Here is a 13868-nt window from a genome sequence, read left to right as displayed (position 1 = left end):
TATGGAATAGTGTTTATTTGTTGGTAATATATAGTATGGTTTTCGTACCAGCTCACTAGTTTGAAAAAGAGGAAGGATGTAACATTCTGACTTACCTTTTCTATTCCAGTTGACCTGGGTTCTACAAGTATTGAATAAACGTCTGCTTACAAATCAACCGACTTTTTACACCATATTGTAAGTTCTGATGATAATCCTCCTTTGGAGTTTCTTACGATGACTCTAATTGATGTTTCTATGTATATGAAATCCTTCTCTCATGACAAAGTAGAGAAAATTGTTTTTGCGATGAAAGGTACCTCGGCCGGTAGAAATTCACTTAATCGTCGTGTGTTTAAAACGGCATTTTCTTATATTGCAGATGTTTTTACTTCCCTTATTAATGTGTGTATGAAACAGAGAAGGTTTTCAGATTGCTTGAAGGCTGTTTGTATAGCTCCTATTCTAAAGGCGGTAATAAGAGTGATATTGAAAATAATCGACTTATTTCGGTCTTACCTGTTATTTCTTACGGTCTAGAAAAGTGCACTAACGCTAGAATGTGACCATTTAGAACTGCATCAACCGTTAAATCCAGTTTAATTTAGTTTCAGGAAGGCTAGAACTACAGAGATGGCACTATCATATATATCTTGGTAAAGCGTCTGGTTTGTTTCTGGATCTGATTAAGACATTTGACACTATTGACCACCAAACTATTGCGAAAATATGAATTTTATGGGCTATGAGGGGCTAGTTTGGCCTTCTGCGTGATTACCTCCAAAATAAAGAGCTGTACGTCCACCTTAATGGATTCTCTTCAAGCAGGGGCGTCGTTTGGGGGTAGGAGCAGTCACCCCCAAGTGAAAGCATTGTTAATTGTGGAGTCTTCCAGGACCTCTGTGTCATGTTCTACTCTTTATTTTTAGTTATTAATGATCTGCCAAATGTTGGTACAACTACTTCTAGAAGTAAAGATTTAGTCTATCCCGCACCTTCTAGGTCCAGGATCACTACACTCTTATTTGCTGATGATGCAACATTGATGTGTGTAGCTTCAATTGATCTACTACTTACCTCTACAATTAACTCAGCAATGACCAAGGCATGTCTATGGTTGTAGGTAAACCGGCTTAACCTAATTATAAGTAAGTCAAATTTTGTTATCTTTTCACGGTCTCTGGTCACAGAATTATCATTTGGATTACGGAAATACAAAGGGAATTGTTAAGCGGTCGAGGTCCATTAAGTACCTTGCGATTGTTATTGACGAAAATTTATCATTTAAGTACTATATAAAATCTCTCTGTAAAATATCATCGCGTAATTTAGGGATTATCTGTAAATTTAAATATATTTTTTCTTCATATGTTTAATGGTTATTGTGTTTTTCTCTGATAGATCCGTATATTGTATACTGTTGGTCTATATGGCTTGGTACTTTTCCTTCAATACTTCGCACAATACATGTAACACAGAATAATGCCATTAGATCAGTTTGTGAAATAGGGAACCAGGAATCGGCCAGGTCAGTATACAGTATAATTAGTATATTTTAAGAAACTTAGCTTTTAGTTTTAAGAAACAAGGATGTATACGGTCAAAATGCATCTGATATCCTTAGCAATGTTATATCATATTGAAGAACTTATTTTTTACTTTTAAGAAATAAGGATGTATATGGCCAAAATACATTTGATCTCTTTAGCAATGTTAGATAATTTTGAAAAACCATAATCAAACCACTGTATAAGAAAGGCGATAAGAGTGAGTAACTATCAAACATTAGTCTGGTCTCAGTAGGTACCAAATTACTTAGTAATATGATACTTTTTAGACGGAGAGATGCTGTAGACAAAGTTTTAAGAGAAAAACAGTGCAGTTTTAGAAAAGGTGGAAGATATGTCGACCATATCTTTGCTCTTAGGTTAATAATTGAGATGTGCCTGAGTTATCAAACACCTTTTGTTCTCAGTTTTATAGATTATAATTAAGCGTTCGATTCTGTTAATAGAAGGGCTTTAGCAAAGGTTTTATCCTTGTATGGTATACCACACAAATAAATTAAAGTGATTTTCAAATGAGGTTTGCAGCTGGTTTTTTACTAAATCAAGAGTTAAGCAGGGTTGATTTCTATCCTCCTTTATATGGATCATTTCGTTGGATTTTGACTGAAGAAGAACAGGAAAGGCAATGGGAGACCACGGAATCAAATGGGAAGGAGAAACTTTCCTGGCCTTAGATTATGCTGACGATTAAAGCATCCTAGATGAAAATGAAAGCAAGATAAATTAACTTTTAGAGGTTTTGCGAGTTAAGGGTGCTAGAATAGGTTTGAAAATAAGTGTTAAAAAGACTAAGTCACTAAGGCTAGGAATGAGTGTAGATGAAAATGTGACGTTGGGCAACGAAATGATTGATCAGGTGGACAGCTTCACTTACCTTGGTAGCATTATTAGGAAAGACGGTGGGAGCAGCGAAGACGTTAAAAGTAAAATAGCCAGGACTCAGGGTGTTTTTCCACAGTTAAAAAAAAGTTTGAACTAATAGGAAGACAAGTGTTCAAATCAGGATTAGAATATTGGAAGCTACAGTGATGACAGTTGTCAAGTATGGCTCTGAAGCATGGGCGCTCTGAAAAGCAGTTCAAGATTTGCTAGATATTTTCTAGAGAAATTACCTATGGATTGTTCTGGGTACCCGGCAGACTTACCGTATTTCAAACAGTAGGCTGTGTGACAAGTGTGGTTCAATCCCGCTTTCTATGGCAATAATGAGAGAAAAGTTGAAATGGCTAGGGCACGTTCTGCAGATGAAGGGTGATGGACTGCCAAAGATTGTTCTTTTCGGCGAACCGTCTAAGACTAACAGAAAGCAGGTCGTCCGCAGTTGGGGTGATAGGATGTCATAAAGAAAGATTTGAATGAACTTCCTAGAAGGGTGTTAATGGGGAGGCTTAGAAAAGATTAGCATGGAGGAGGAGCATGCGTAGCTGTGTTGGCCTCAGCTGGCTTGGTGCTGCGGTGAGTTGTTAGTAGTAGTAGTAATGCCTGCACCTGGATTGCGTGATTTTCATACACTGGTTTTTATTTGCACTTATTGTAATGCGTGCCTTCCGGACTGTTTTACAGGGATATTTCGTTAAAGGTCGAAGGTTCATTGTCAGAATTCGTACAAGTAGAGATATTGAGGTTCCTCACCTAGTTTCAAGTAGGACTGCTTTTTGAGTTATTTATAAAGGGGCTAAGATTATCCCAAGTACCAAGGAACTACCCATTAGTGAATTTAAATCTTTTTTACTTGTGGGGCTGCTTGGTAAGTGGACCTTCGAAACAAATCGACATTGATGGAATTAAAAATGATAATAAACGTATAACTATTTTTGCTTCGATATCGTAATATTATGCAATTTTATTGTGTATGAAATATTTATATAAGTTTTTTTTTCGGCACAGGGTTTCACCCTTCAACTTCTTATAGAATATATTCGGTTTTTATCTGTTTGTTAGCAGCACGACCTCACAAGCGAAACTTTTGGTGTGCTACTGGTTTATTTTGTTTCTGTTTTTTGTGATAAACTGTTATTGCTACTGCTACTACTACTTTACAGTTTTGTTTTACAGCTTTGAAAAAAAAATTATTAGGTTTCTTTAGTGTTGGATTCTTAAATTGCAATAAATAGGACGTCATACAATTTCTTTAAGAAGATGTCACAAGAAGACAAATTATAAACTTTTTTTTATTAGCATCCGACTGGACTCAATTACGGAAGAAAATTAAAATCTTTATTGCCTTATTCATATCCACAATCAATATAATATTCCTGAAATGATGTTTTTAACTCAAACAGATATGAGGCGTTTACGCAATGGCGGTGAAGTTCATCCAATTTTCTTCCAAGAAAAATAATCAAGCAATCACTGAGTCCGACTTTATTACGTTTGTTTTTTGTTACCGTAAAGGCGGTGACCACTGATCCGGCTATTGTTTCAGGGATGAGCAGGCAATGATTGAAAGAATCTCCCAGCGCGGGAGGTATCATTTCTAACAACCCTCTTTTTTGGAACTAAATATTACGTAATTCTCTACAGTAGGGGCGGGGGCTCAGTCTAAGAATTATTTATCTCCTCTATATGTATGTATATTGTACATTAAACCAATCATCAGCAACTCAATTTAATTTTTGAAACAATAACATAGAAGAATCTAAATTTTGTAGAACCGTAATGAAATAATTTATCCTTCTAAATTGACTGGCTATCACAGAATTTTTGCATTATGTCAGTTTAGCCTTTTTAAGGCTAATAGTTTCATTCTGCATCATAAAATGTCAAAGAACGGCATTTTTCTATGATGTGATCTCTTTTGTTAATTAGGAAGAGTAGTGTGACAAGAAAAGGAATCTCAGATGTAAAAAACGTAGTCCATTTAACTGCCAAGTGACATAACTGACCATTAGGTCTTTATTAGCATGAAAAATGAAAAAGACAATAAAACAAACAAACCTATCACGAAAAAAAGGAAAAGAAAAACACAAACTCTATCAAAAAAATAAAAGGAAAGAAAAATTTACATGTTGAAAACGTCCAGTATTTATGTACTTGTAATAAATACTGGACGTTTTTAAGATGTGCATTTTTCTTTTCATTTATTTTTGTATAGAGCTTTTGCTTTTCTGTTCCAGTTTTCTCTCTATTTCGTTTAATGTTAAGTTAGCTTGTTTTATTTTCTTTTCCCTTTTTCTGTCGATAAAGGCTTCTGGACATGAAGCCGAAACATTTGGGCTTTTAATAGTTATATACTATCTTGTTGAATAACTATACCCGTTTTTCTATATTTTTACTTCGTTTTAATTACAAATGAATAGGGAGTGTGTTCTCAGATATTATTTTCTTATTGGTTATTGCACGGCATTCACTTGATCTCTGTGAGAGACACACTTTGATTCCACCTACAAGGAACTTAAGACTTGAGGAGCGCAGCATCCAAATAGCATACGACCTATAGTTCAGCAGCATAACGAAAAAAAAACTTGATTATTTGACCTAATCACAAGTATTACTATGTATTATTTAAGAATTAACGACGCTTCTTGACTACTAAGGTCCCTGCGTCGGCGCTGCAGTGCATTCCTGCAGCGTGATTCGATCTCTACTACTACTACTACTAATAACTCACTGCAGCACCAAGCCGCCTGAGGCCAACACAGCTACGCACGCTCCTACTCCAACCTAATCTATTCGATCTCTGGGTCCCGTATTACCAACCTAAGGTCAAATCCAATGCGCCACCACAGGACACAAGTATTACTAATAACTTAACTGAACGAAAGTGGAATAGGTACGTTTCTATTTTTCTATATTAAAAATACAAATAGTTTTCTAAGGGATTACATTTTGGCACATTCTACAAAAGGAAGAGAAAAACGAAAAAAAAAACGCTAAGCAGTTTTATTGTTCTTTAACAACTTGTGGCTTGAAATCTGGAAGACATGCTTCTTGAAAAAGGTCTCGGTATATTTCGAGTCTTTGAGTCATCTGAAAAAAAAGAAGCAATCTAATTCTAGAATTAAGTATGAGAGTGATAAAAATAACCAAAATACTATTATCATGATAGTGAGCAATAGATCCAAGTCCTATGTATCCACAACTTCTCATTAATCATAGGAAAGATCTCATACATGTATATGTACAAAGCCTTATTGAAAGCGACTTTGTATACATTTTATCCTAAACAATTACTGAGCCTAAAAACCCCTGAAAATTCTAATCACAAATTAACATACAGACAAGGGCTTGAATAACTTATACATAATTCATGCAAGATACAATCCGATTCATAGCCCCTACTAGACTAATGCGGAGACACAACAAAATCTATTATGAGATCTATGCTTGTTTTCAACCTCTCAACCATTCTATCAACCTCTTTTGACTTAAAAGGAGCTAATGAAACGTTTGCGAATCCACCAGGTGTCTCGTATGCTAAGCACTTCCCTAGATTCCCAATCAAGCTACAGAGAAAACTGGAAGATTTACTTCTAGATGCTCTTTCTTTTATACTTGTTTAGATACCTGTCCTCCGCTACTGATGAAGTATCTTTGTGATTCTTTCCTCGACCCAGCTAACATAGCCTACCCGTCGTGCGTTGCTGTGACCTCAGAACAAAGAAAATCCATATAAAATCCCCCCAAGGAAAATTCTCCCGCGGCAATCTCCACCGTGATTTCAATACCGATCTTATTTTCAAATTAAAAGTATTTGAAAAATTCCTCCCGGGGACAATTCTCTCCCAAGATATACCACCCCCAACGGAAAATTTTCTCCCCTCCGTGGAAATTTTGCTCTTCAATGGGAATCAAGCCCATAAATAAAAAAAAACACGCTAATGCACTGTATCGATAAACACTAATATTGATTTTTTTTTCAAACGTCATGTTTTCCACAATAGAGTTAATCCCAGACAGATAAAAGTCGTCCTGTACCCTACATTTATATAAACTGCCTAATTAATTTATTTTGATTAAATGTGCAAAGAGTAGAAAAAAGATGCGCAAATTAAATTCATATTGTCATGGAAAAGCCCCCCCCCCCAAAAAAAAAAAAAATTTTCTGCAGATTTATAACGATACCATTGAAAATTTTAAAGTGTTTGAAAATTAGGGTGAATACGATATTAACGAAATAAAAACAAATCAAAAAATTAAATAATACATATTTGTATGACCAGAACGGTCATATTGGAATCATAACATCACATTTCTAATTAGTGGCTTCAAAGACCTATCAACACCAATTTTGGCGTTGTAGCATTCTTTATTAGAAAAAAAGAGTAACAGACTTACTCTAAATCCCCATTTGTCTTTGACTTGGCGACACAAATTTAGGTCAATTTCGGCTACTAAAAGCCCATCTCTTGTCCTTGATAGGGCCTAGAAAAGAGAAAAAGAACACACTTAAATGGACGATTTTTATTTCATTTTAGAGCCTTTTCAGCTACAACTGACTTAATTTTTTTCAGTGAAAGATATTTGAATAGGAATTTTCCATGTTTTTCGAGAAAGAAATTTTTAAACATATTTGATAAAATGAAATTTAAAATATTAAATTTTTAATTTTTATTAAGAAAATTGGGAATGTTATATTTTGACTTAAACCTAAAACGTACTAAGTGTCTGTTTTGTAAATTTCACAAGTAAAAAAAGAAGCAAAATCTTACGTTACACCAACCATGAGGACATAAAACACCGCGACTTCATGTAATATTTTGGTGCAAAAGGCCTTTTAAGGCGTTTAAGGCAGTGTGAAAGGCTTCATTTAGCCGTATGCAGGCACTGTAATTGCACATGAAGGAAGGTTGGGACATATTTTATTGCAGACCAAACGCAAATTGTGAAGAAAGGAAGACTCTGAATCTGGAAATTCAAAGGCCGGTTACAAATTACTTGAAATTTTCTTGCCGTGCCTTATTTTGCCATATCCAAAATTTTTAGTTATTGAGATAAAAAAAAGCAGGGCTACATCATAACTGTAATTATCCCATGAAAACATTCAAATAAAATTAAAGGATACAAAAAAAAGAAAAAACAGGACGGTACGCACAGTCATCACAAAATGCAATCATCATCATGATGCACTGAGATCATTGCATCATGCAATGATCATCTTTCATGAAAATCTTTCCTTTTCTTTGTAAAACAAACTCGATTGAACTAAAAAAAAGTATACTTTTTTAAATTTCCTTTTAGAGCTATGACCTAACGAAATCACATCCAAAAACAAATTTTGCAACACTTTTAATAAATGTTTTAGTGCAGAAGGCAAAACTCAAATGATGGAGTAATGCTTTCTTTAAAAATACGTATTAATAAAAAAAACTAAAAAAACCTGCAAGTTCAGAGCTATACATTGAGTCAAATAGACAAAACATATGAATTCAATCACATTAATTTTCTTTTTGTTTGTCTGTTTAGTTTTTTAGCGTTGACATTGTAACATTGTATGCTGTACATCAATTTTATTTGCAATATGTTTTTTCTTCTCTACATGCTATTTCGTTTTTTTTTATTTATTTGGGATGTACAATAAACGATTATATTATTTAACCCAAATATGCACTTTGGCTAAATAAGTCCTAAAATTACCATTACCAATGGGCATTTATAAAAGCAATACTGATGGCTATTGGTGCTCTCTGTCTATCTACCACAACTAATCCTTGTTAAGTGGATGGTGCATACATCCTTTTAAACATCATAACCCCCTCCCCAGAGCAATGATCCTCAGAATATTCTACGACCACGTCAGCAATATCTATCACCCTTCAAGGGACATCCTAGTTGAATTGATAAGGTTGTATATATATATATATATATATATATATATATATATATATATATATATATATATATATATATATATATATATATATATATATATATATATATATATATATATATATATATATATATATATATATATATATATATATAACATAGTCGCGAATTTGATATTTACCAAAATTATTGGGTGCGAAGATTAAAGGTATAACGGATTTATATGTAAATTATGACGGGTTTCCAAATATTTAAATAAATAACAAATTATTAGGTAATTTGCATCAAATATGTTGCAGGGAATTATTTTTTTTTTGTATATTTATGTTGATGCTGTAGACTTGTATTTACTTTGGCTTGATTAATTTTTATTTAGTCAGTGCTAACGTATGTAACATTGTCAGTGCTAAAGTATGCCACCAGGCATGTGCACTGGTTTGTCATATTTATTTATGTAATTGTTGCAAATAAAAAATTATATGTATAAAAATCGAACACAAGACATTTTCGACTATCGTATTTTTTAAAACTAGTCACAGATGAAACCTCACTCCGTTTTTGATTTGTCTTTGTTATAAGATTATTTTCCATGTGCTTTTCCAGCCTATTTCAATCAAGATTTAGTTTTAATTTTTGTTTCCACCTTATAAATAATGTTACTTGGTTGTACTGAGTCTTTTAGTTTACTCGGTCACCAAAAAGTCTGATAAAATACCAGAACTTCATTGATGCAGTCTATCAATTCGAAAAAAAAATTGTTTACCCTCTTATTTGGCTTCATATTCCTGCTCTCAGAGTAACAAAAACTCATAAATTTCCCATATTTCTACACGTTATAAAGTAATTAAGTTTGATTTTAGGTGTTCTGGTTTATCTCAGCAATATTACATTTCTAGGGGGTTCTAGTGGCTTTTAGTTACTACACAGTTCCTAATAATATAAGAGTATCCAATTTTCTGATTCTCTTCAGTTTCCTAAGTTTTCAGATTTATTCCGCATAAACCTAAGTATGTACACTTACAGGTGTTCGGGAGCCATCTGGAGCTGCAACATAACTTGAACCATAAAAATGACCAAAGTCTTTGTGAGGTGGTCTCCCATCACCTGATGTGAATTCGTTTGGAAACACTTCTGTGCCAACACGATTAATAGCACATGTGTAGTAGCTATTCGCTATGGCAGCGTTCCTTGCTTCGATGGCCCAAAGAGGCTCACTAAATGTAATAAAATTAGAAATAAATCATCAATATTATATTGTAAAATGAGCTTGATCTGGAAAAGGAAAGAAACAAATAAAACACAAGAAAGAAAAAAGAGAGAACGAAAGCATAAAAGCCGAATGGCCAAATCATACTTCAGAAACCAAGGCTTGTCTAGACATAAAAAGACCTTCAAATGTTTGACAGGATCGAAGCTAAAGGAAAGGATGTAACTCTTATCTTCAGAATTTTAGGAAAGAGGCAGAAGTTATGAAGTAGCTGGCAAAATGACTTTTCAATCATGCTCTAATTTAGAAAAAAAAAATTCCAGTAGGTACTAAACAACATAGTTTCTTATTAATATAGACTGCACTAACTTAGGTCAGGTACTATCTACGCAAAAGTTACGCCTAGAGGCAAGGTCGAAGCATGTAGATACACCTTTGCAAATTCACCTGATGACTGAAAACCCACCATAGGAATCATGAGAAACATTAACAGTCAGAAAAAAAAAATTGAATTATGATTTGTATTTACATTAGTGACGAACTGTCAAATTTCCTATATCGACGTCTATATTGGTATTTTGTTATTCATATTCATGAATAAAAGAAAAGAGGCTAACATTAGTTTTTTGCTTATGAAAAGCTGACATGTTTTGTACTTAGGCTACAACCACCATTCCTGAAAACTGGTGGGAACAGGATTCTCCGTTCTCAAAATTAGTTTGAAGGACCCTCACTGGAAAGTCTGAAAGATACTGGGTTAAAAATATATTTCTTTTATGCTTTCCATCCCCTCCCTCCATCACATAAAATATCATATAATCTCCTTTCCCGAAAGGTTTAGCCTGCGTACATCAATGACGACTCTTATTTCCGCTTCTTACCTTAGTCCACCAACCGTTGCAGACGGATTAAAAACAATTTCAGCTCCATTGATACCATAAGCCATCCAATTTTGAGGATGATGGCGACCATAACAAATATTGACAGCAATTTTTCCAAAGACAGTCTGAAAGAAAAAGATATGACTAAAATACTGAATTAAGCGATGATAAAAAAAAAGAATCCTAACAGAAAGTACATGAACATTTGGTTTGACCGTTAAAGGAGAAATTCCAAGGAAATATACCACCAAATATGCCCCAAAAGAGGAAAGGGGCTTGAACAGGAATTTCAAAGGATAGCGAAAGCTAAAACATTGTAAACAATTTAGAGAAAAGAATACTTTCTAAATAAACTTTTTAAAACGATCTAAGAAATAAATCTTCGATTTTTTTCAATTAAGTTCTGGTTAATGAACAAAATTATATTGTAGTACTATCTACTCTCCCTTTTAAAATGTTGGCAGCTGTCTTTTAACCAGAAAAAAACATATCTTTTTTTCCAAAAATAAAAACACATCAAATATTGTTTTGGGTCTTCAACACGGAGGGGGGGGGGATTGCTCCCCTTAGATCACGAAAAAGTAACATTGCTAAACATTTGCTCGTTTAGGGAATAATATGAATTTTCATTAATGCAAATTTAAAGTTGTTCACACATACTCGTGTGAACAACTTGCAAGCGCTAGAAAGCGACAAAAAACAGGAAAAAAGATAAAACCTAAAACCTCAGATATTAGAAAAAGACCCCTTAAACAGCAAGAACTAGACCATTTTAAATACAACCACAACCATCTTATTGGTAAGAATCCAACCTCTCCCTTCACACGGTTGAGTGACGATTCACTGAACAAAAGATGTTTCTGGTCTATTTATCTCAAATAAGGGGGGGGGGGAAACAAGGTTTTCAGACTCCTGTACTCACTTATCTAAAGTAAAAATTTCCGTTCTGAGCTTAACGACTTCATTAGCTATCCAAAATTTTGGAACATATAGCTAGTTGCTCAAAACAGCAGACACTTCAACAGTTACAACAGTTATACGCCTAGCGTACTTCAGGATATGGGAAATGACATATATTTGTCTTAATCGCGAGTAGTTACCATTATATTTTATAAAGCAAACATTTTCCTAAAATACATACAGAGCATAAAGACGAAACAGAAGACTATTGGAAGTATAAAAGCTAATTTTCAGAAAAATGTCAAATATGCCTGTCGGTTTAGGCATTACAACGTAAATTCATCTTTAGAGTTACTGGTAGATTTAGGAGTTTAAAGGGGAAAAAAGTTAAAGAGGCTAAAGAGATAATTCTTTTCCCCAATCCTCACAAAGGAGTGTGCGCTGCGGATAGTTCAAACTTGCAAAGTGATTTTTTTTAGATTTTTTTAACCTTTTAAATTATTAAAAGGTTTTGCGTCCTTTTAATAATTAATAGAGCATAATGTACAATGAGATAAATAAAACCTCTCTTGGAAGAGAGTAGCTTCAGGTCTCTAGCGTCTGACACCATCATAACTACGAGGGCCAAAGGTCCGAAAAGTCAAAGAGGGCGATAAAATACCAGCCTTTTTGGCTTCTACAATAATTTTATTATATGTATATACATGTATTATATTTCTACATATATATAATTGATATATATATATATATATATATATATATATATATATATATATATATATATATATATATATATATATATATATATATATATACATATATAAATTTATTCCCCATCATAAATGTGAAATACAACACTGATGAAGTAATAAAGAAAGAAAAGGGAAAGAAATAAATAAATTCTGACAAACGAGAACAAAACCAAAACAAAGAAGAACTGACAAGAAAAAATTGCAAATAAGGGCATTTATTTGTAATAACAGACTTTCACCAAACTATTGCTTTCACCAATAATCTGCCGCCGATAACTGTCATTTCTTTTCTGCTCAGCGGACACTGGACTAACAACTCCGTGCCGCGAGGATAGGGAGCTGTTGTTAGTCCAAGAAGGCAGCCGTAGCAAATGTTTCGCATACTGGTAGAAACATTTCCGTATATCCTTATTATCAGAAGCAGTAAGAAGAGACCAAAATGGTACAAGGGCGAGTAAATCCGCAACAGTAAATGCATTATAAACACTAGCTAAGATACGGCGGTTAAATTTAAACTTTAACGCAACTAGTAAACCATACGCAAAAAATCTTTCAGAAGTTGACGCGTGGCACGAAGATTTGACCCAATCAGTACTGACCCAATCGTCAGTGTATCTTCTGCTTTAATAACATGTTCAGCTAACTTAACATTTGTCGAGCATTCTGAACGGTAACTGAATACCAGGAACTCAGTCTTACTCTCATTAAATCGAAGACCAATACGTTTATACTCCCGACTGTTCTACTAAAATCAAGGATGTTATCCGCAGAGGTAGCTAGCGAAACATCAATACCTTTAAATATACACGTGGTTAGAACATTCTGTTGTGACACAATGACAGTATTACTAAACAGGGGCGGAGAAGTAACAGCGCCCTGTCCAATACCCTTTTTTTTTTTACTGGAATTGAAGGAATAAGTTTAGCTTTTTATACTTTTCATAGACTTGACAAAAATATTAACTCCACGCTTATAAGCAGTCAGTAACATATGCGGATGTACACCCGTATCGAAAGCTCTACATACGTCTAACCCAGCAAAATATAACAGCAAAATTATTTTCATGAGCATGAAGAAGTAAATTAGCAATCAAATGGTGAGCATGGTCGCGGCCTATTCCTTTCTTGAAGCCGAATTGGTTATCCGGTATATTTTGTCAATAATTAGCAGCTCAAAAACTTTTCACAAAACCGGTGACACCGTAATTGACCTACAAGAAGAGCATTGGTCCGAGGGTTTTCCCCTTTCTAATACCGGAGTTACTACTCCATTGCTGAACAAACTAGGAACTATACCCCAACAGAATATCATCTGAAAGAGTAAGGTCAGATGCTCAATTAGGAGAGGGGATCCACATCTTAGATGCTTTGCACAGAGAACACGAGAAATTTTCTTCTGTAGCTTAGAAATGCACTCAGTAACCGCAGATCAAATAACAATAAAACTAATCAAGTTTTATAAGCAACCATCAAGCTCCCTTTCATATTGGTTTGACAATGATGCATCAGACCCGGAAAACTCACTTTTAAAGTAACCATACAACTGGTCACTGGTAGTTTTGACAACATTATAAGCTTTTGAATTATTTCTTTTGAGCACTTTCCACACGAAATTAGGATCACTTGTGGCTTTACTTGATAGTTCAGCTACTTATTTAGCCTGATGTTGCCTAAGCCCTTTCGCGAAACGTTGCTTTGTTTTGAGACGAACTTCATTTACCAAACCTTGCCGTGGCATACCACACTCCTCCGAGACACGAAACCAGAATTTCGATCTAGCACAAGAATCAACGAGGTCAGGGTTACCTGATGAG

The 13868-nt window shown here is 34.3% G+C and overlaps 1 protein-coding gene across 3 annotated transcripts in view; it reads right to left on the bottom strand.

Annotated features, from left to right (window-relative positions):
- Positions 1-13868, bottom strand: part of LOC136036125 (beta-ureidopropionase-like) — a 73600-nt gene that overhangs the window by 29842 nt on the left and 29890 nt on the right. For 2 of the 3 annotated variants that reach the window (XM_065718144.1, XM_065718145.1), the window contains exons 7-9: positions 10404-10528; positions 9337-9529; positions 6825-6911 (exon numbers count right to left, since the gene is read on the bottom strand). In XM_065718144.1, the coding sequence (XP_065574216.1) occupies positions 6825-6911; positions 9337-9529; positions 10404-10528 (405 nt within the window). Of the gene's footprint in view, positions 1-5311; positions 5517-6824; positions 6912-9336; positions 9530-10403; positions 10529-13868 lie in introns of those variants that run through there. The other variant, XM_065718146.1, reaches the window with a different exon arrangement.

The sequence above is a fragment of the Artemia franciscana genome, chromosome 15 (assembly GCF_032884065.1).
Source record: "Artemia franciscana chromosome 15, ASM3288406v1, whole genome shotgun sequence".
NCBI lineage: Eukaryota > Metazoa > Arthropoda > Branchiopoda > Anostraca > Artemiidae > Artemia > Artemia franciscana.
This window is presented reverse-complemented; position numbering and strand designations above follow the sequence as displayed.